Below are 20,732 nucleotides of genomic sequence, written 5' to 3' on the forward strand. Positions count from 1 at the left end.
CCCTGGATTTTTTCTCTCTTTGGGGGAAGGGGAAAGGTTTTTTTTTAACTTTGCATTTAAAAAACTGTCTTTTTGCTGTGTGTGGAGAGTGCTTTGTGTAAAAGGATTTTGATTTCTGGCTTTTAAAGTTATATTTACTGTTCATTTTGCTGTTTGTTTTGCTGGGTTCTGTTTTCTGTTGGTATAGAAGTTGGTTTGGTGTTCAGTTGTACTTCTTCGGGGGGGGGTGTTTGTTGGGGTGCTTGGTCCATGTGTTTCTGCAGTGGGAGTCAGTTTAGAGGAACAATATGGAATGGCTGGGACCCAGAGAATTGGACCTCAGGGTCCAATAACCATGAAACTTGGGGAGTCTTTTGAGGACAGTCAGGAGTAGGTCCACTGAAAATTTGGTGGATTTTGCTTGCAAAATGCCACCCCCAGCCCCCTGGACAGCCCCCATATTTTTCCCCATAGGGAATAATGGAGATTGGCGGTAGCTAGGAGCTTCTTCTTTGGGGGGGGTGGGGTGGCATAAAATGCTTCTCCCCGAATCCAATCCTCATGGAACTTGGGGAGTAGTTAGAGGACAGTTAGGAGTATGTCCCTTGCAATTTTGGTGAAATGTGGTCAAAAATGACCCTGCCCAGGCCACTGGATATCCCCAAACTGAGTTTCCCATAGGAAACAATGGCCAAGTTTTACCAGATTCGCTTTGTATTACTGAACTGAACTGGAGAATAAATTCAGTATTCAGGGGATGCCAGTCTTTTTTTTCAGTCCAGTATTACCAAATCAAATCAACTGAATTTTTCCCCTGTGTACGCCCCTATTTCAGGGGTGTACACAGGAAAATGATCAAGTATTCAGGGAGTGCTGTTTTTTTTTTCCAGTTCAGTATTAACAAACTGAATCAACCACATTTTTCCCCTGTGCACAGTACACCCCTATTTCAGACTATGGTCAGGGAGATCCAGGGTCAAATCTCCTCTGCTGTGGAAGTTCAGTGGTGACCTTGGGCCAGTTACACATTCCTAACTTTCCTCACAGGGTTGTTGTGAAGATAAAAGAGAGAACAGGAGAATAATGTAAGCTGCTGTGGAGAAAAGCGGGTTTTAAATGAAGTAAAAAAATAAAGCTGAAGATGGAGGGAGCAGATAAAAGGTAGGTTGGTTGGTGGGTGGGAAGGAGAGAAGGAAGCAGGGAAATGTGAGGGTATGGGACTTGCCAGGAAAGAAAGAAGAAATTGTGTACAGAAGGAGTACAGGGGAAAGTGCAAGTCCTTTTCCATGCAACTGGGCCCAGATGGACAGCCAACACCATGCAGCTCAATCATAATTTTCCCAGATAAAGGCTAATAGGGGAAACATGGGAGGCAAAGCTGAAGATGGGAAGATAAAGGCAGGTTGACTGCTGGGAAGGAGATAAGGAAGCAAGAAGAGAGGAGAGGCTATGGGAGTTTTCAGAGAAGAGAAAGAGAGATGGGAAGGGAAAATGAGATGACCCCTGCAAGTCCTTGTAGGTCACCTGCTGGCCCTTATATAAACATGAATCGCCACTGCATTTCAGGAATTGGTAAAATTCACTACCATTCTTGTTGGACTCTTTAGTATTCCATTTCATAGAGGACACATCTCACAAATCTTTATTTTGAGTTAAATTATGTACAATAGGCAAACAGCTTAACCAATACTCAGTGTGAAAGTGTTCTTTAAATATTAAAACATACAATAAATTTACAGGCTTTTATTAGTATTTCTGTCTTCTTTGTATTTGCTTGCTCTTACCTCACAGCCTATGAACTCCTAGTTTCACATGTGCTATTTCCAGGAATCTTGTTTTCTTTATTATTCTCTTGCAATATACTTTTTCTGCCAGCTGACTGGGAAGAAGTCTCTCTTGGTAAATAGCTATCTGGTGAATCACGAAGTAGTTTTATCAGTAAAGTCAACTTTTCTCTTTTGGAAAACTATTTAAAAGGGCTTGTGTATTTATCATAGCAAGTTCTTCATCAGCAACAAAATTGTTTTCAAGTGGAAAGCAAGTCTCATTTAATCTTTTCGGGTAAGGTTTTTTAACAGACTTACATGTTGTTCTTTCTAATGGTCTTCTTGTATGATGGGTATCACAACTTCGAGGTGGCTGAAATGCCCTTTTCAGAGATGGGGAGACAAATGTACAGATTGGCTTCACTGGGGGAGGGGAAGGTACTTGACTGAGTAGGTCCATTGCTTTTCTCTTCTTATAGTTCTTAGAAAATTCGTGTAGCTCTTGGGTCATTTTTTCTGAGTTTAGTGAAACTGATGGTGTTGAATTCAGTTTTCCAACTGTGAATGGGTTCTGATTTCTTAGTTCATTGGTTGGAGTTGCAATCTAATTGACAGTGAAAAAAGACTTTAGGTTTAAATTCCCTCAGTTGTTTCCATCCAAAGACAACTAAGATAAATATTATGCTCTCGAAGGTATACTTATTTAAAGGCTTTTGTGGTAGCTACCCTACTTGCATTTATCATGTCAAGACATTTAATAATAAACTTACTGAATGCATATTTCTTGCACTAGATTTCCAGGGAGAAGGTTCCAAGCCACTTTCTTTGGCCAATTTAAAAGTTTGTGGGTCAGCTGCATGAAGCAAATTCATAAGTTTCTGTTGTGCATCTTTGCCAAAATAGCTGTTGTTCTACAGGACAAGTGAAGAGGGTTTCTATTAAAAAATAAACTTTACATTTATTTCAAGCATTTATGCTCTGTCATCTCAGGCAACTTGATTCTGGGGAATTTTACAATAAAGACACAATGGACCGATCAAACTGAATGAACTACAAACACTAATATAATTAAAAGGAGTTACAAAGGAAAAAAGCAAAAGAAAGCCACCAATCAGCAGAATATGCCTGAAACAAAAGAAAGATTTTGATTTGATGACAAAAGCTCAAAATACAAACTCCAGCAGGTCGTAAATCACCCAATTGCAATCATCTGATTTTAAGTAGTGTTTGTTTATCTTTTAAAGACATGTTTACATTCAGAAATAAATAAGAAAAAAATCCCAGCTCAGAGGCTACTTTCTAAGTTTAGCAGGGAGCCAAGTTTTTGCTGGGGCAACTTTTTTTGTGTCATTCTTTGGCATGAATCCATTCATGACAGGCACAAACCTGTCGCATCTGCCATGTCAGCACACTCCCTTACTCTCCAATTGCAAGTGGAGCATGTTTGAAAGCTCTCTGATTTGGGAAGACTTCAAGTTGCTCTATTGTCTAAATTCAAGGAGTTGGGCAAATGGAAATTTGCTTGTTCCCCGCAAAGTGAGATAAACCACTCCCAGTTCAGAGTTTGATTAACAGCTTCCTAAACTAGGACACTTCAGTCATGCTTGGTGTGCATGGTCATGTCAGGCAACTGTCACAAACAAAGCTTTGTCATGAACGATGATTTTTCATTTAAGTGCTTCATAATAAAACTTTTTTTTTAGTTTGCATTTAGGATCGTAGATGATGTCTGCATAAAGTAGTATTTAATAAAATACTCTGGACAACTGAACTCAATACCCCTAACAATTTCATTTGAAATTAATGATGCTTACCTCTACAATATTTTTCAGTTCATTCAATTTTCCTTGAAGATGCCTTTCCTTTGGATTTGAGGAGAATGCAGTGAGATCTCCAGCAAATAAGGTTGGAATGTCTGATCTAAATTTAGGTTGCCACTTAAGATTGGTTATAGAAATCAACTTAGAAGGAATAATAAAGTCTTCAATAGCAAGCAGCTTAAAATCTATGCAGATCTGGACTCCGATCAGATTATGACTTTCATCTGATAAATACAACACAGAGAACCCTAGAATTGAAATGAAAAAAATGATTTCATTTATTAAAATTAAAAAGAATTTACAGTTCACATTTTTCCATTTTAACCATTTTGCCAATTTAAAATAAATGTCACAACTAGGTAATTTCATGTTATATTTCTGTTCATGTTTTTCAAAACTAATTTATTTACTTGTGTTAATCCCTCTATATACCACATCAGGTCTACAGAACCTTTAGTAATTTTCGAACTGCAATTCTTAACAGCAAGGAACGTGGACTGGACTCAAAGAACAGTGAGTGGAGATATATTAGAAGAGGGAATCTGCCCTGTGTTTGCCTTCCCGCATCTTCCCCCAAACTGTTCCTGAGCATCTGGGCACCCTCAGAAATGGGGTGAAATGCAGTACAGCATAATGTAGCTTGAAGGGGAAACAGTGTTGTATAATGCATCAAAGTATTGCATCACGCAAATGTAACAAAATAATGGAGTGGATCCTACCCCTATCCTATTATTCCACAGAGCAAAGTCTAAGACTTTCCTCCAGTCTAAGGAGCCGTCTTCCAGTTTAAGAAGCTCTTCCACCTAAGCTGGAGGAAGGCTCTTTGGTGAAAGGTTGTATCCATCCCAATATCATACAGCTATGCAGACTGTCATCTTTCAGTAGACATTTTGTTGGCATTGACTTGCTGGAAAAATTAGACAAGACGATAATAAAAGATAATGAAATATGCATGACTATAATTGATATCTGGAACAATCATACAGAACTATCCTGTACTGTAGATCCAGGAGTTAGCCGTGTTAGTCTGTAGTAGCAAAATAGTAAAGAATCCAGTAGCACCTTTAAGACTAACCAACTTTATTGTAGCATAAGCTTTCAAGAACCACAGTTCTCTTTGTCACATGCGGGACTCTAATCTGGAGAACCGAGTTTGATTCCCCACTCCTCCACTTGAAGCCAGCTGGGTGACCTTGGGTCAGTCACAGCCTACAGGAGCTCTCTCAGCCCCACCCACCTCACAGGGTGATTGTTGTTGTAGGGATAATAGTAACATACCTTGTAAACAGCTCTGAGTGGGTGTTAAGTCATCCTGAAGGGATGTTATTATTATATACCCTATTATATTGTTTATTGAAATGACTTTAAAATTGACTGTACTGACTCACTCTGTGTAATCTGCCTTGAGTTTCAGGGAGAAAGGTGGACTCTAAATACTGTAAACAAATAAACCAATAAAATGCATGGGTGCAAAGCCAAGTGGGAAAAGAACATGCAAGAACCAATTTAAAGTGAGTAGCACACACAAGGAAATCCTAAAATATTATATGAATGTTGATTCCACAAAATTTAAAATAATATTAAAGAAGTGCTGCTACACTACTCTAATAATTAGGAAAACACATGAGAACTACTTAGGTGATGTAACCAGGCCAAGACTTCATGCATGAACAAAGAATCAACGACAGAATACAACATACCGTTAAGACCACCTGGCCACTCTTTTAGTTATCTAAAACTAATTGTTTATTTTAATAGCCTACAATGTAACAACAGAATTTATTGATAACAGCTTCTATATTTTTGTTATTATAGTGTGAAAACAATCCATTACTTACTGTAAAGGAATGGCTCATATAATCTGGTCCACTATATTAATAACCAAACAATTTATGGAAAGAAACAAAACAGGAAGAGATGATACTTTATAACAACCGGCAGCTTTTTACTTATTGTATACTGGAATTTGATGAGATGCAACAAAATATATGGTAAGCAGTAATGCCAATAGCATTGTTCTTTTTTCTTCTGTTTGAGCAGTATCTTTAGTATTTACTATAATATTTTAGAAATATAGTTTAACAGAACGTTAAACAAATAGTATTCTTATTCATAAAATATTCTGCTACTTGTTCTTAGGGGGCAAAATCAATGAGTGGCCTGGGTGCTTTCATTACCAAAGACAAATCTAATTTAATTTAAATCAAAATTATTTACGTAACGGTCTTAAGTAAATTATTTAAATCACGAGGAGATTAAATAATTTCCTATAGTATCATTCATAAATTTCCTAAATCAACATGAAGCCGGTTTTAATAAGAAAAATAAGTTTGACTCCAAACTTGCCCGTACACACCAGGAACGGGAACTTCCAGCCTCACCTGCGTGGGAATAACTGATTTTATCCGTTGTGATAAAGATACAGATCAGAAACTCAAACACGGTATTTTAAAAACTACGGCATACCCGTTGTTTTTCTGAGAGAAACTACATATCCCACCAAATCCACTTCAGAACATGCTGGCTGGAAACCAGGCTCCGATATCTCACTGAACCTCAGACACTCCCTTGGCTTGAAAATTTGCATCAGAATCTCTTGAGAGGCCTATAGATACAGAATTTTGAACATTTATTGCAGCCACTTAAACCTTTAGGTTATTCATATTTGCATGTCAGAGGTTAGTATCAAGGAATTTTACCGGTAGCTGTAGATACTGAGTTTTCTTGTTAGCCGTGAGCTGTATATCAGCTATCTCCAGCTTGCCTTTGGACTGGGATGTGGCTAGCTGGAAGATTCTGTACCGACCTCCTTCCTTTAGGAGGGTATAAAGATGTGATGATGGACGCCAGATGTTCAATACAACTTCTAAAAACAAAACCAACCTATTAATTCTTCAACGACAATATGATCCAGAGAGCATTAGAAATACAAGTTTGGAAACCAGTTTTAGATGTTTTTAAATGCCAAAGAAGTAATTCCCCCCACGCAACAAAGTTTAAATGCTCATTTATTGTAATTCTTGGGTTTTTAAAAATTTGCCAAGAGTGGTTTTGATAATGTCTTTTATGGCTTAGTTTTAATCCCTTTCTTGTTTGTACAGTATGGTTTTATCATTTCTTGTATTAAATTTGGATAAATAAATAAATAAATAAAATACAAGTTTATATCTGAGTAATTCAAATAAATCAATTAATCAGGTTTTGTTTAACCAGCTGTTAGTATTTAATCAGACATGACTTTAACTGATGTTTAGACAACTCAGATTCTAATCTTTACTAACCTTTCCCTCTTTCTTCTTTTCCATAATCCACAATACGTAGTTTCATTACCGCTGTAACGTCCCTTCTGCAGGAGCTCGGTTCTGCCTGCTCAGCAGATTCCACTGCTTTTCTGAATTCTGCTTCTATTTGTGCTTGTTTTTTATCATTTACCATCTGCCTATGATTGTTCAAGGCTTTTAATTGCTCCTCACTGAAATAGCCCTGCAATCATAAAGGTAATACTGGATTAACTTATGTCTTCATCAATAAATGGAGAAAATAGAATAACTTTTAATTCCATAGAGATACATTACTTTTTTAAACCAAAGATTTTTTTAAACACTGTATAATTCATTGACTTTGAAATGTAAATAATGTTTTATTGAGTCAGAAAAACACCGTTTTCTTTAACAACCACAGCATTCCTGTGAGCTATCAATAGCAAAAAGTAAAGCACAAGTGATTCTTGCTTTTCTGATTCAGGTGTAATGTCCAAAACATTCCCCCTTCCCAAGCTCCACAAAGCCATCTTGTTTGCTTTTTGAATGAACTGGCCCTGACTGTCTTACTTTGTTAGTCAATTCTTATCTTCATTTACATGTAATTGGCCAAGTGAAATATGGACTGGACCTTACAGCAGCACTCTCCTTTGGAACAAAAAGCCTGAGGCCAATGCAGGAGCCTTCTTACACTGGAGGAAAATGTTTCTATTATGGATCCATCCTGTAGTTTAAGTCTGTCACACTTTGTCATGGGCGCAGCTATGTTGGGCGCCGGTGCACTTGAACTTCAGCTCTCGGGTGCGGTCAGGGACAGCACTGGTTCTTGCTCTGTGGATGGAGGGGGGTATACCTCACCCTCGCTCCCTCTCGTCCACTCGCAGACCTGCTCAACCTGCCGAACTCGATGCAGCCTCCCCCATCTCACCCCAGATCTTCATCCTCCTTCCCTCTCTCTCTCTTCTCACACGCTCTTCTCAACTTTCCACCCCATCTCCCTTTCCTTTTTATGGGGCTTCTGGCAGGGGTGCCCGCCTTAGCCTCCCGGTCTTGCCCTATCGCCTCGCAAGCTCGCCTCCTCAGGCTTGACGGGCAGCTGCTGCGGCTCCCGGGTTCCCTCCTGTGCTTGGCTGCCTTCTCTCACCCCACCTGGACTCCTCGTATCCCACTGGAGGGCAGGGCTGACCGACGTCCATCTGTGCTGCCTGACTCGCTGTGAATTGGGTGGGGTGCCTTTGCCGGAGCCTGCTCTCACATCCTGGTCCAGCTGTCGGCCGGTCCCGGCCACTGTTGTGCAGGTCATGTCGCTGTCCTCCTTTACCTTGCCTCCGCATTCTCTGGAGGCGTTGGTGACTGTGCTCCTCTGCCCAGCTTGGGCTATAGCACTGCCTCCACTCTCCGCCTCTGGGACCTCCCCGGGTGCGGTTGTGGCGGCTGCCCTCTGTCCGGCCTCTCGGTAGGCTTCCGAGGTGTTGGCGCGGGGTGCAGAGACATCAGCTTCCGAGATGTCGGTGCAGGTGGGGCAACGCGGGGAGCAGGGGTGGTGGTTCTAGGCCCTCTCCTGGCCTCAGCAAGTCCGGAGGCGGGAACTCGGACCCCGGACAAAGTCTAATTTCAGATTCTGTATAACTCTGTATACTCAGTCCTCATACTCTGAGTTGATACTTTCCTTCTGATATATCCAAACTTATGAGGGCAGATAATCACGATATGGAACCCAGAATCTCCTTTAAAATATATACACCTTACTTGCTGTAAATAGTTAGCTTAGTTAGGCCCATAAAATCAACATCTCCAGAAGATAGTCAAGACTGAAATGAAAACTGAATGATTCACATACTGATTTAAGAGTAGAAATTGATATAGGAGTTGAAATGTAGTCTTACCTCCATGTAAGCTGGATCAGGAGCATTAAGGACTGCCTCATAAAGCTCTGCACCATCTTGCAGGGAACGAATCTGTTGTCTGGTTAGCATGCGGGAGCGTAGTGATCTTTTGCCTTCATCTAATTTGTTGAAATGCATTAATGCAAATATTAATGGCATGATGAGAAACACTAAGACTTTTTCATAAAAAGACAGTTAAGTTCACCATATTAGAAAATGTCAAGGCATATAAAGGGAATGTGAATAGAATTACACAAAAATTGCACAACTTATTAAGAAGGTTAAATTTTAAACATCTCTGAAACCTTAATACTGAAAAAACATGCAAATTTATTAAACATCTTTGGAAGATTTGTACAATTGGATTCAAAGAACTAAGACATAAAGTAGGTACTAGCCCTAGTCAACATCTGTATGTGAGCTCCCAGCAGTTCTTATGCTTGTGCAAGTTTATGGATGCTTTTGAGTGCCTATCTTTAGATTTAGCTTGCTTTGCACAGCACTCTAGCATGAGATGTACAATATTCCTTCTGTGAAAGCCACGTTCTATATACGGAAGGGCACCTTTGTAACCGACCACTAGAAAATTTCTGCATAAATTGTGATGTGTTTATAACAGACTACACACAGCATTTTAAAAGCAAACCATTGAAGAGAAAATATTGATGTTTTACCCTCATTCTTTTCAAATTTAGCTTGTATTTTTGCAAGCAATGCTTGCATGGCCTTTTCCTGATTTTCTTTATGCTTTGCAGATTCTCTTTCTTCAGCTCGCTCATTACGAAACACATAGGAGCCTGCTGATAACTTTTCCATCCACTGCAATAAATGTTCATTAATAATTAAATCATATGCTCTATTATACAGATTGCTGTAGCTGAAAATGACTGAACATTATTGTACTATACTAACCTGTGTGGGATAAACTCTTTGAATAATGACATCAACACAACCAACAGTCCCACCATCACTAAGCAGCGATGATAAAGGCAAACGAAAAGGCCGGGGGTCCCGATTATATCCTAATTTTGCATACCATCGTGCACGTCGAGTACTGTTAGCTGAAATCTAAGCAAATACGGCTGCTATAAAGAAGTCAATTGAGAGTCTTACATATAATAGTTGGAACGCATGTTCCACTAATTCCTGCACCAAAGGTTAGTATTTGAACTGAAATAAATTAAATGATGCATAGCTTACAGCACTGGTTTACAAACAGTTTTGATGTTTTGAAGAAGCTTATCAGATATTATTGAGAAAGTAGTCATTAATGAGACAAAATTATAATGCATCCAGTGATTTGCCTGCACAAGGATTATGGATCTCCCCCCCCCCCCCACACACACTTTCTCCTTCTCCAACAGTCCCTTCCAACCCCAGGCTCACAGGATCTGTACAGGGCAATAATCATGTAGTTCAGTGGGGGGCCATGAGGAACAGGAAGGGGGTGAAACCCCTCTCTCATCCATTAATGCAGCTCCATCAATGGAAGCGCCAGAGTGAATCACTGAATCCAACCCATAACAGGCAACACTGAACAAAAAAGATAGGGCCCTATCTTTTATAATCTGAAACATAATCACATAAAGGGTTAGATAGGGAATGGAAACAAATGGAGAAATGCGTAAGTCACTATCTGTTCCTAAAACAACATAAAGACAGTAAGTACCATCTTGAAACATGCCAACTCACTTCAAGGCTGTTTTATAATGTTACCTTTAACATAAGAGATTCTGTTGCTTCCAAAGGAGTGCTTGCGTCCTCTGAACCAACAAGTTCTGCTCCATGTACAATGATCTTCTGACCCACAATCAGCCTCTCTCTACGCAACAGTGATTGCAGAGCAGAGTCCAAGACAGCCCTAATCCCATACCAGCCATCTGTCACTTCAACCACAGCCGCTTCTCGTTTGTTTTCCACAGCTGTGCTTTTGTCATAGATGTGAGACACGTTTTCATTTAATGATATAATTTTAGAAATGCACAATATAAGTGTTTTAGCAGCAACATCATCTCTCTCCGTTATCCTTTTGATGGCTGATCGATGACATTTGTCTACTTCCATATCATACCTACCAAAATGAAAAATACACAACAGCTTCAAATTTGTTTATGGGGAAAACAAACTTGATTTTAAGAAAACATTTCCTTTCAAAATAATTGCCAATTTCAAACTGCAACAGTACTTTCCTCTGAAAAAGTCGTGATGTATATCATTACAGAAGCAATTATAGTTCAAAATTTAAAAATACGAAGTATACCAAATTAAAATAATCAAATTAAAAGTAATATGGGCCTGCACCACAGACAATGGCACAGGAATTCACATATTCAAATTTAAATCTGTATTATACCTGTACTTTAGCTGAAGAAGAACTCTTTCTGGAGTCAGACATTTATTGGCAAACTCTTGGGGAAATGCTACTTCCATAGCTGCCAGTTTCCAAATGATCCATCTGTAATGGTTGTAAACCCAGGCTTTTGAAATGAGCTTTGGATCTACTCCAGGTGTGTCACATAAAGCCCTGTCAAAAATTATTAGAATATGTAGTAATTACATAATAAAACTTGAAAACTCTTTAACACTCAAAAAATCTGTGGCTATAAAACAACAACCACTAACCAATTTAGAAGCAAAGAGTCTAACTTATAGTTCTACTAATGGTTCTTAGCTTTTCAGAACTAGCTTTTCAAGTGAGATAGGGAGTAGTAAGCATGTGTTAAGAGATCAAAGAAGTTTTTCAAAATGTATCTAGTTAAATTGTGTTACAGAGAAAAAAAATCTCAATTTGTACAACTTGACATATGATATTGTGGGAAGTGGATTTAATGAAAGAGATTTTAAGTAACTTTATGTGCCTTCTATTACTGTTATGCACTTTTACTATTCTCAGGAGCTAATGTAGTATTTATAACACAACTTGCAAGAAAATGAGACTTGAAACAAAAGACCAAAGCAGAATGTATGTTATACATGTAAATCACTATGAAAAGTAAGATCAAATACTGTGAAGCTTGCTGCCAGGTAGACTGCGCTTGCCAAACACCTGCTTATGACTGGACACCTGTTCATGACTTGATACAGAAACTCCTTTGTAAAACTGCTTATGCAAAATGTTGCAATGAAAGCTAGCTGAAAGCTAATTAGATTAACAGAACCTTTCAAGGCTGAAAGGAAGCCACAAACCAAAGGAATGGGTGCTGAATGTAACTTCAAGCACATTCCTAGGGAAGCGAGAATGCTCCCCTCCCACGGAACCCAGAGAAATATTCTCCACTCGAAACCCACAAGGTTGACAAAAGCGACAGTGGGGCGCCTTTAATAACTGTTACATGGACCAAAGGAATGGGCATGAATGAAAAGCTTATGAAAGAGATGTGTGGGAAAGGAAGGAAGATGTCCCTTCCAGAGATAGACGAAGGAGAGATAAGCAATGGCAATCGGGTAATATTGTAATTGTGCTGTTGACCTAAGTTGTTTCTTCCAATAAGGATACCCCTGGACACTTGTCTTATGAGAGGTGGTCACCCACTTGAGCCAATGGGGGCCACTGTATTTTCTGAGCCAATAGAATAACAAATATTATAATTAACCAAAAGGTATTGTTTTGTACTGCTATTTTAGCTTTGATGAACGTTGGGCACAAGGGGACCATTCACTCTTTGTGTAACCATCGTTCCTCCATTGTTTAATAAACGGTTATAGATTGCTTCATCCACAGGACTCCGCATCTGTCTCTTATTATGATTGGTTAAGGGACATTGAGGACACCAGTTGCGTCCAACAATATGAAATATGTTTGCAACAAGCTGGTGCTCCATGAGATATATTGAGCTTCAACTGATTTAGTTAAAATTGTAATGAGCAGCTATACTCAAATATTTTATTATGTTTAATATATAGTGAAATATTTATGAATTTTATTTATGTATTAAAACATTTATTCCCGGCCTTTCCACATAGTTCAAGGAGGTCTACATGGTTCAAATAATTGATATGTCAGTAATCTGCATTTTTCTAAAATACAGAAAATGAAAAAAAATGTAATAAGGGGTAAAACCAATCTGTCATTTTGTACAGCTTAACTCACATACCAATCTAGTCTGATTTCTGAATATTTTTGATATTTTGATCCTAGTACTCCTGCTCTCTAGAGGAACTTAAAAACATCCCTACTTCTTTCCAGAAAGAATCCAAGAATAAAAACTGTATCTTTGAATTTTCTTTGTATCTCATAATTAAAGTTTTACTTGCATCAATATAAAAACCTGAAAGCTTTATAATTGTAAATATTTATACAGTTTAAAATACAGCACATACTGCAACATGCATGCTTTCAACAGGATACCTGTAAAATTCCTCTTTTCCTGCCTTCCCCTCATCAGTAGGAACAAGATAACCTCCATCAGCCAGTTGTATGCCATGCCCTTCTAGAAAATACTCTTTACTGAAAAAATCCTGAATATGAAACTGAAAATCTTCTGCATTTGTGCTGCTAATTTTTATGCACTGCTTGGAAACGCCAAACATATACAACTGTAACAGTAAGATACAAATAAAATGTTTTAGTGTGTTAAGCATGATAATCAGCACATACATATCTACATATAAATGACCAGGGCTCATGCTTTTTCCATTTTATGTTATAAATTGTGATTTGTACACAGTCTTGTTCTATAGGAAAGGTGGGATAGAAATATTTAAAATAAATGTGTTAAATTCCTTAATATGTTCAACCCCAAAACCAAACATAATACAGATTTATTGTCGAAGGCTTTCACGGCCAGAGAACGATGTTGTGGGTTTTCCGGGCTGTATTGCCGTGGTCTTGGCATTGTAGTTCCTGACGTTTCGCCAGCAGCTGTGGCTGGCATCTTCAGAGGTGTAGCACCAAAAGATAGAGATCTCTCAGTGTCACAGTGTGGAAAAGATGTGGCAGGTCATTTGTATCTACTCAGGAGGGGTGGGACTGAGCTGAGTCATCCTGTAAGAGTTTCCCAGGGTGTGGAATGCTAATGGCGGGAGGCTTCATTGTATCCTGAGGAGACACTATTATAAAGACACTATTGCACTTATTAATCAGATTTTCCCAGAGGATGTAACAGCCTTATTCCATCATTGTCTGACAACCAGTTACTTCCAATGGGATAACGAATTCTATGAACAGATAGATGGGGTGGCCATGGGGAGCCCTCTCAGCCCAGTTATAGCAAACTTCTACATGGAACATTTTGAAAAAACAGCTCTAGAATCAGCACCCCACAAACCTAGTGTATGGTTTCGGTTTGTGGATGATACATTTATCATTTGGAGCCATGGGGAGGAAGAATTGATGGGGTTTTTGAATCATCTCAACAACATCCACCTGAACATACAATTCACAATGGAGAAAGAAATCGAGGGAAAACTCCCATTTCTGGATACCTTGGTCATCCGCAAAGCAAACCTTCAGTTAGGTCACAAGGTCTACAGGAAACCAACTCACACTGATCGGTACTTACACAAAAACTCCAATCACCACCCCCGACAGAAAAGAGGCATAATGAAAACATTAGTGGATCGTGCAAGACGGATATGTGAGCCACACTTTCTCAATGAGGAAATTAGTCATCTAAACCACGCACTTCAGGCGAATGGCTACTCCAGAAATGAAATCCGAAGAGCAATCAAACCCAGGATGAATCAAACAACCAAGGAAAAACAGTCTCCTACAGGAAAAGTGTTTTTGCCATATATCAAAGGAATTACTGATCAGATGGGAAAGCTTATGAAAAAGCATAACCTCCAAGCGGTATTCAGACCCACCCGAAAAATACAACAGATGCTACGATCAGCAAAAGACAGTAGAGACCCACTCACCTCTGCAGGAGTATACCGTATACCCTGCAGCTGTGGACAAGTTTACATCGGGACCACAAAGCGTAGCATCCAGACAAGAATAAAAGAACATGAAAGACACTGCAGACTTGGACAACCGGAAAAATCAGCAGTGGCTGAACATAGCCTAACTCAAACAGGGCACAGTATCTTATTCCAGGACACCAAAATACTGGACAACACTTCCAACTACTTTGTCAGACTGCACAGGGAAGCCACTGAAATTCACAAGCATAAGGAAAACTTCAACAGGAAAGAAGAAACCTTAAGAATGAACAGAGCATGGTTTCCAGTTCTGAAAAACACCAGGCTAACAAAACACTCCACACCCGACAATAGCCCTGCAGAGAAGATTAGCACATCAAGCACCAATCCATATGCAAAAGAACCTCCTCAGGATACAGTGAAGCCTCCCGCCATTAGCATTCCACACCCTGGGAAACTCTTACAGGATGACTCAGCTCAGTCCCACCCCTCCTGAGTAGATATAAATGACCTGCCACATCTTTTCCACACTGTGACACTGAGAGATCTCTATCTTTTGGTGCTACACCTCTGAAGATGCCAGCCACAGCTGCTGGCAAAACGTCAGGAACTACAATGCCAAGACCACGGCAATACAGCCCGGAAACCCCACAACAACCATAATACAGATTAAACAAATATCTACCTGTTCACTGACGTAAGAACCGGGAAATTTCTCATTCACTGCATCTTTAAGAGGAATCCTACATGCCACAGCAGATGTTTTCACAAGATACAGGCTCCCTGGTTGTGGGCAAATTCTTTGCCTTTTTTTCCTTATAATTCTCATTTCTTGTAGACTTCTGGCATACTGAAGATCTTTTATTCTTTTTGTCAAATCTGTCAAGAAAAATATTGATCAAATCCAAACAGATGTGAACTAATTTAAAATAGAAAATCCAGGCGTATGCAAGTGGTACTGCATTTTTAAGGACAACTGCATCCAAACATTAACCAAACGTAGAATCTTCACTGCTTTTTAGGAGATAACATGAAGCTACCTGATAGCGAATCAGATCATTAGTTCAGAATTCTCTACTCAGACTGGCAGCAGCTTTCTAGGGTCTCTGGCAGAAGTCTTTCACCTGATCCTTTCTAAACTGGAGATGCCAAGGATTGAACTTGTGGCCTTCTGCATGCAAAACACATGCTCTATTGCTGAGCCACAGCCTCTTCCCACATAATAAACATCAGTGCTATTTTAAAATACAGTATTTGGGGACTGTAATCCAGTCCTCAAACACTTTCTACATACCACTGCAGCCTCTCACAAAGGTTTAGAAATGTAGCTTTAGTGCAACTGATACCTTCAAAAATTTCCCCTACAAATAAATAATAAATCTGTAGGCTGAAAGTACACAAAGAGGTATTTTTTATTTGCAACCTATGATGCTACCTTTGTATCTCTTATACATGCACAGAATTTATCCATCTAAAGCAGTTAAACATTCATAGGGTTGTCTTATATATGGAAAGATTAAGCCTTAATTTTTAACTAAGCATGTTCATTGCTAAGTAAAATGTAAAATTACTACCAGGGTTTTATAGGCATAAATGTTTATAGATTTTGTATAAAGAAGAGAGGAAATGAAAGTTTAAGGTTTGTTTTATGCTTCTTGTAATAATTTTCTGTGTCTTTAAATGCTTGGTGTGATATAGATGAAGAGTAGGGGTGAAAGAGAGGGATGAGTGAGTGATATGATTGGTTGATGACTGAGAGTGTGGGCGGAGTGAATGCAGTTTTAGACAGAGTGGAGAAAAAAGATTCAGTCAGGGCAAGAGAGGCAAGCTGTGTGCAGTCTGAGCTTGTGTATGTTGTCTGAGAGAGATATAACCTATGTTGAATCCTTAACTGTGTGTTTGTGAAAGAACATTCAGTCAGAAGAAAGCAAGTAAACTGCGTGTGCGCCTGAGAAAAGGTCTTACTTGTAATTGAGAGAGAAATTAATATCAAAAGCAGGCAATCTGTGTGTGATGCCTGAGAGAAGATCTGTGTAACTGGGTTTAAGTAAAGTAACTTTAAGAATTGAGAACTACTCTTTTGAAACCATCAAGTTTTAGAAATAATGTGAAACCGATATGCTTCTTATAAAAACAAAAGTTTACTTTGTTTTTTTAATATATCCCAGAGTATCTGTTATTCCTATATCCCATTCCTATCCTCAGGGCCACATAGTACCACGGAAAAGCCTGACCCTTGGGCATGTTACTAACAGGAGAAATTTAAGTTATTCTGTAATTCTACCAAGAGGGGGCAAGAATAAAAGGCTTAAAGACCAAATCTACCCAAGAGGAAGAAAGGGCCATAACGTTTCTACTGTAGCCCACAGCTCAACAAATGAACTTTAAAAATGTTATAAATTGTGAGAGCATAAAGCAGGTTGAAAAATTAACAGATAAGTTATCTATAGCAATGGTATTTGTAAACATTCCACCCACTACAATCACATATGCATGAACTCACAAGTGGCTCAGATCCAGTGATATGCAATCAAAAACATAAATGGACTTAGCACCGCTGCACATGTGCAATACCTATGGCTTTCCTTCCTATATGTACTAATGCCCAGAAACTGATTGCACAAGATCTTCTGCAAGCAGAAACGCAAACAAGGGTACAATAAGTATGATTTAGCACATATCGTGGTCTTCTCTTGCATTTCCATTTGTGCAAGAACTCTAGTGCAAGCAGAAATTTTGCGCTGGATCAAACTCAATATGTTCTGTTCAGAAATGAACTTCCAAACAGGTGCTAAAAATCCAAACGAGGTGCTAAAAATCAATTTTGTTTATCATCACATCGGGCAAAACAACACAATGTTGGGGGACCATGACTAGATCTCCCAGTGTATACTTTAGTAAGCATGTATAATTTTCTCCTTTCCATTTACTGTCTTAGAAAGAATGAGAAAGAATAAGGCAATCTGGAAGTTTAAGGAAGCCTTACCTTCCAAACTGTAGGGATTTCTGAGATTTGGCCTACACAGATCTACATATGTAGAGGCAACAAAGAAGAGGATGTTTGCCAAGCCCCTGGTCAATAAATGGTGAGAGCAAGGTAACAAATTTGCACACAAAACACACATACATTCAACATACCTGAATTTATATCTGTGAATTCAGAATCTACCAATGATATCTGTGTGGTACTATCGTTTTCAAAGGAACCGTTTTCTGGGTCAATGGTCCTTTCCTGAATACTTGTAAGAGTTAGCTTTTCCTTTCTGTTATTATTTTTGCTGCCCAGTAAGTCATATTCTTTGCTGTGAGCTATTTCCTCAGAAACACCTGACCTTGTTCTGAACGGTGGTACAAAGACTTTGACAGGTTTCCTCGCAGTACAATCATTTTCTGTTTTCTTGCTTTCCTCAGTTAAGCCCTTACTAAAAGGGATCCAAGAAGCTGATGGTCTGCTTGAAGATTGTCTTGATATACGCTGCTGATAACAGTTAGATTTACTTTTAGATCCCTTCTGATCTTGGTCTGGGATGGTAAGATTTGGATTCAGAACTTCTTGCCGTTCTTTTGAAGAACTGAACACAAAAAAATATTTTGATAAAGATCTGAGTTAAGTGAACAAAATGAATCTTTTTATGCTCCTGTTCATTAACCGACATAGTACATATAATTTACTACTACTGTACAGTACTAGGTGTTTTTAATTACATTCATAAGTATCATAGCTTCCATACAAATGCTATAACAGTTACTTAAAATGCTGTTTTAGCTTGGAAAAAGCAAAAAGAAAACCTTCATCAAAGACATTTAGTTCATCACACAATATCCATAAAAACTAAAATAAGCAATGAAATATGAATCAATCTGTCTTAGAATCTCTTTGTAATTTATATCTTGCCTCAATCCAAACTTGAAGAGGCTGACAAGCTATCAATTCAGAGAGAAACAAATAGCTAAAATCAAGCCAGGAAGACACACAATCAGGGCTTATTTGGAGGAGGAACGCGCTGGAACACCGTTCTGACAGTTCCCCCAAAAGGTCACTCTCAGGTGGCCCCGCCCACCTGACTTTTGGCCATTTTGAGCCCTTTGGGCCTCGACTGAGGCTGAAATGGCTCGGATCGGAGCAAAATGGCCTGGATCAGGTCTGTGTCGGGCAGCGGAACCCTCCCCTGCCCAGTACTGACCCGGGTCCCAGCTGTTTCAGCCCCAATCCGGGCCCAAACTGGCCATTTTGGGACCCATTTCTGCAGGGGTCAGGGCCGAAATGGCCGGCACCGACCCTGTGCTGGGCAAGGGAGCATTCCCCTGCCCGGCATTGACCCAGTGCTGGCCATTTTGACCCTGATATGGGTCCAAACAGGCCGAAACTGGCCATTTTCAGCCCATTTCCACCGGGTCCCCCTGCCCGACACCGACCCGGTCCCGGCCATTTCGGCCACAATCCGGGCCCTAAATGGCCATTTTCGGCCATTTGGGGCCCATTTCCACTGGGATCAGGGCTGGAATGGTCGGGATCGAGTCAGTGCCGGGCAGAGGAACCCTCCCCTGCCCAGCACTGACCTGGTCTGGGCTGTTTTGGCTCTTCTCCAGGCCCAAACTGGCCATTTTCGGCCATTTGGGGCCCATTTCCACTGGGATTGGGGCCAGAATGGCTGGGATCAGGTCAGTGCCCTCCTTTGCCTGGCACTGACGTGGTCCAGGCTGTTTTGGCCCTGATTTGGGCCCAAACAGGTCAAAATGGCCATTTTTGGCTATTTGGGGCCTGTTTCAGCCAGGATCAGGGCCAAAACCGCCAGGATTGGGTTGGTGCCTGGCGGGGGACCACTCCCCTGCCCGGCACCAACCTGATCTGGGCCGTTTTGGACTCGATCCAGGCCCAAACATGCCCAAAATGGCCAGTTTGGGCCCGTTTCGACCTGGATTGGGGCCAAGACGGCCCTGATCAGGCCACTGCCAGGTGGGGGAACACTCCCCCGTCTGGCAGCAGCCGAATCCCGGCCATTTCAGGCCCAATCAAATCAGTTATGATGATGACCCATTTGGAGATGGCAAGGGCGTGGCATATGCTAATGAGTTATGCTAATGAGCTCTTGCAGCTTTTTTTCTACGAAATGATCCCTGCACACAATTATTTCCCCCTTAAATGTCTGTGTGATTTAGAGCAAGGGAGGGCAGACTTTGTTTCTGAGAACTATTTCATTTTTTCCCAGGGTCTTGTGGGCTACCAATCAAACAATAGTGGTTTGGTGGGTGCAGCCAGTCATGGAGTGGCAGCTTGTACAAAAGTTATAGTGTTTCTGAGCACAGTAAAGTACATCTGAAATGCTTGGGTGAAGAAACCTTTCCCCCAATGTTCTCCCAGAGCAAACCATCTCATTCCAAACTGGAACTGGTCTTGCAGAAGAATTCCTTGGAAGAGGCAAACCAGGTCAGTGCCAGGTCAATCAATAACACTCATTTCCCAGAGCAAGGATGTACATGTGTACATGTGAGAGGAAGACACATGGATGGGAAAGGGTGCTGGTGCTGTTATCTTCCCATTCAAAGCAAAGGTGTAGGTATCTCTTCCTCCTTCGCAGAAAAGTTTTTAATTTCTTAGGAAAGTGACTTTCTGCCCATTCCTTATCTACAGCACTACACAAAGAACTTGTATGCAAGACAGAAATGTGAATGTTTCTTTCTAGCTCTGTTATGTTCTACTGGGGCGATTCTGAGACTCAGGCAAGTTTCAGAAGCTGTTACTGGAAAGGGAGATAAAAGGAAAAGTACACAGATGCCTAAAGGGATCTCTAGATGTTCACATCAATTGTTCTTCTTACCTGAAAGGAACACTGATTACAGGCTTTAACTCAATATTGTATTTGAACTTTCTTCTGTCATGTATTGTATCTAAATGAAAAAAAATCATTTGGAAGTCAGGGGAATGGAACACAGCACATTTCAATGTTGCACCAAAGAGGAAATTTCAGGAAATGCCCCCTTCTCTGTATGCATACAGGTCTATGAGCCTCTTCTTCCTTTGTAAAAGAATGTTCTTTAAGTAGTAATTTTATTACTTTAATTCCAAACAGAATTTTTTAAAAAAAAATTCACTCAAGGGTTGCCTACCTGCAATAGGGCTCAGTATGCACAAATGCAGTAGTCGTCACAAACACATAA

General features: G+C 40.0%; 1 protein-coding gene across 1 annotated transcript in view; it reads right to left on the bottom strand.

Annotated features, from left to right (window-relative positions):
- Window positions 1-1,687: 1,687 nt before the first annotated feature.
- The window catches only part of BRCA2 (BRCA2 DNA repair associated), a 50,757-nt gene continuing 31,712 nt past the window's right edge, over window positions 1,688-20,732 (bottom strand). Inside the window, 16 exon segments of the mRNA XM_054974441.1 lie at window positions 1,688-1,926; window positions 1,929-2,349; window positions 2,516-2,656; window positions 3,560-3,813; window positions 6,032-6,170; window positions 6,265-6,431; window positions 6,847-7,048; window positions 8,712-8,830; window positions 9,386-9,530; window positions 9,624-9,779; window positions 10,428-10,782; window positions 11,065-11,235; window positions 13,060-13,247; window positions 15,259-15,452; window positions 17,712-18,145; window positions 20,393-20,462. Of these exon segments, the coding sequence (XP_054830416.1) occupies window positions 1,688-1,926; window positions 1,929-2,349; window positions 2,516-2,656; window positions 3,560-3,813; window positions 6,032-6,170; window positions 6,265-6,431; window positions 6,847-7,048; window positions 8,712-8,830; window positions 9,386-9,530; window positions 9,624-9,779; window positions 10,428-10,782; window positions 11,065-11,235; window positions 13,060-13,247; window positions 15,259-15,452; window positions 17,712-18,145; window positions 20,393-20,462 (3,395 nt within the window).

This window comes from Eublepharis macularius, chromosome 3, assembly GCF_028583425.1.
Source record: "Eublepharis macularius isolate TG4126 chromosome 3, MPM_Emac_v1.0, whole genome shotgun sequence".
Lineage (NCBI taxonomy): Eukaryota > Metazoa > Chordata > Lepidosauria > Squamata > Eublepharidae > Eublepharis > Eublepharis macularius.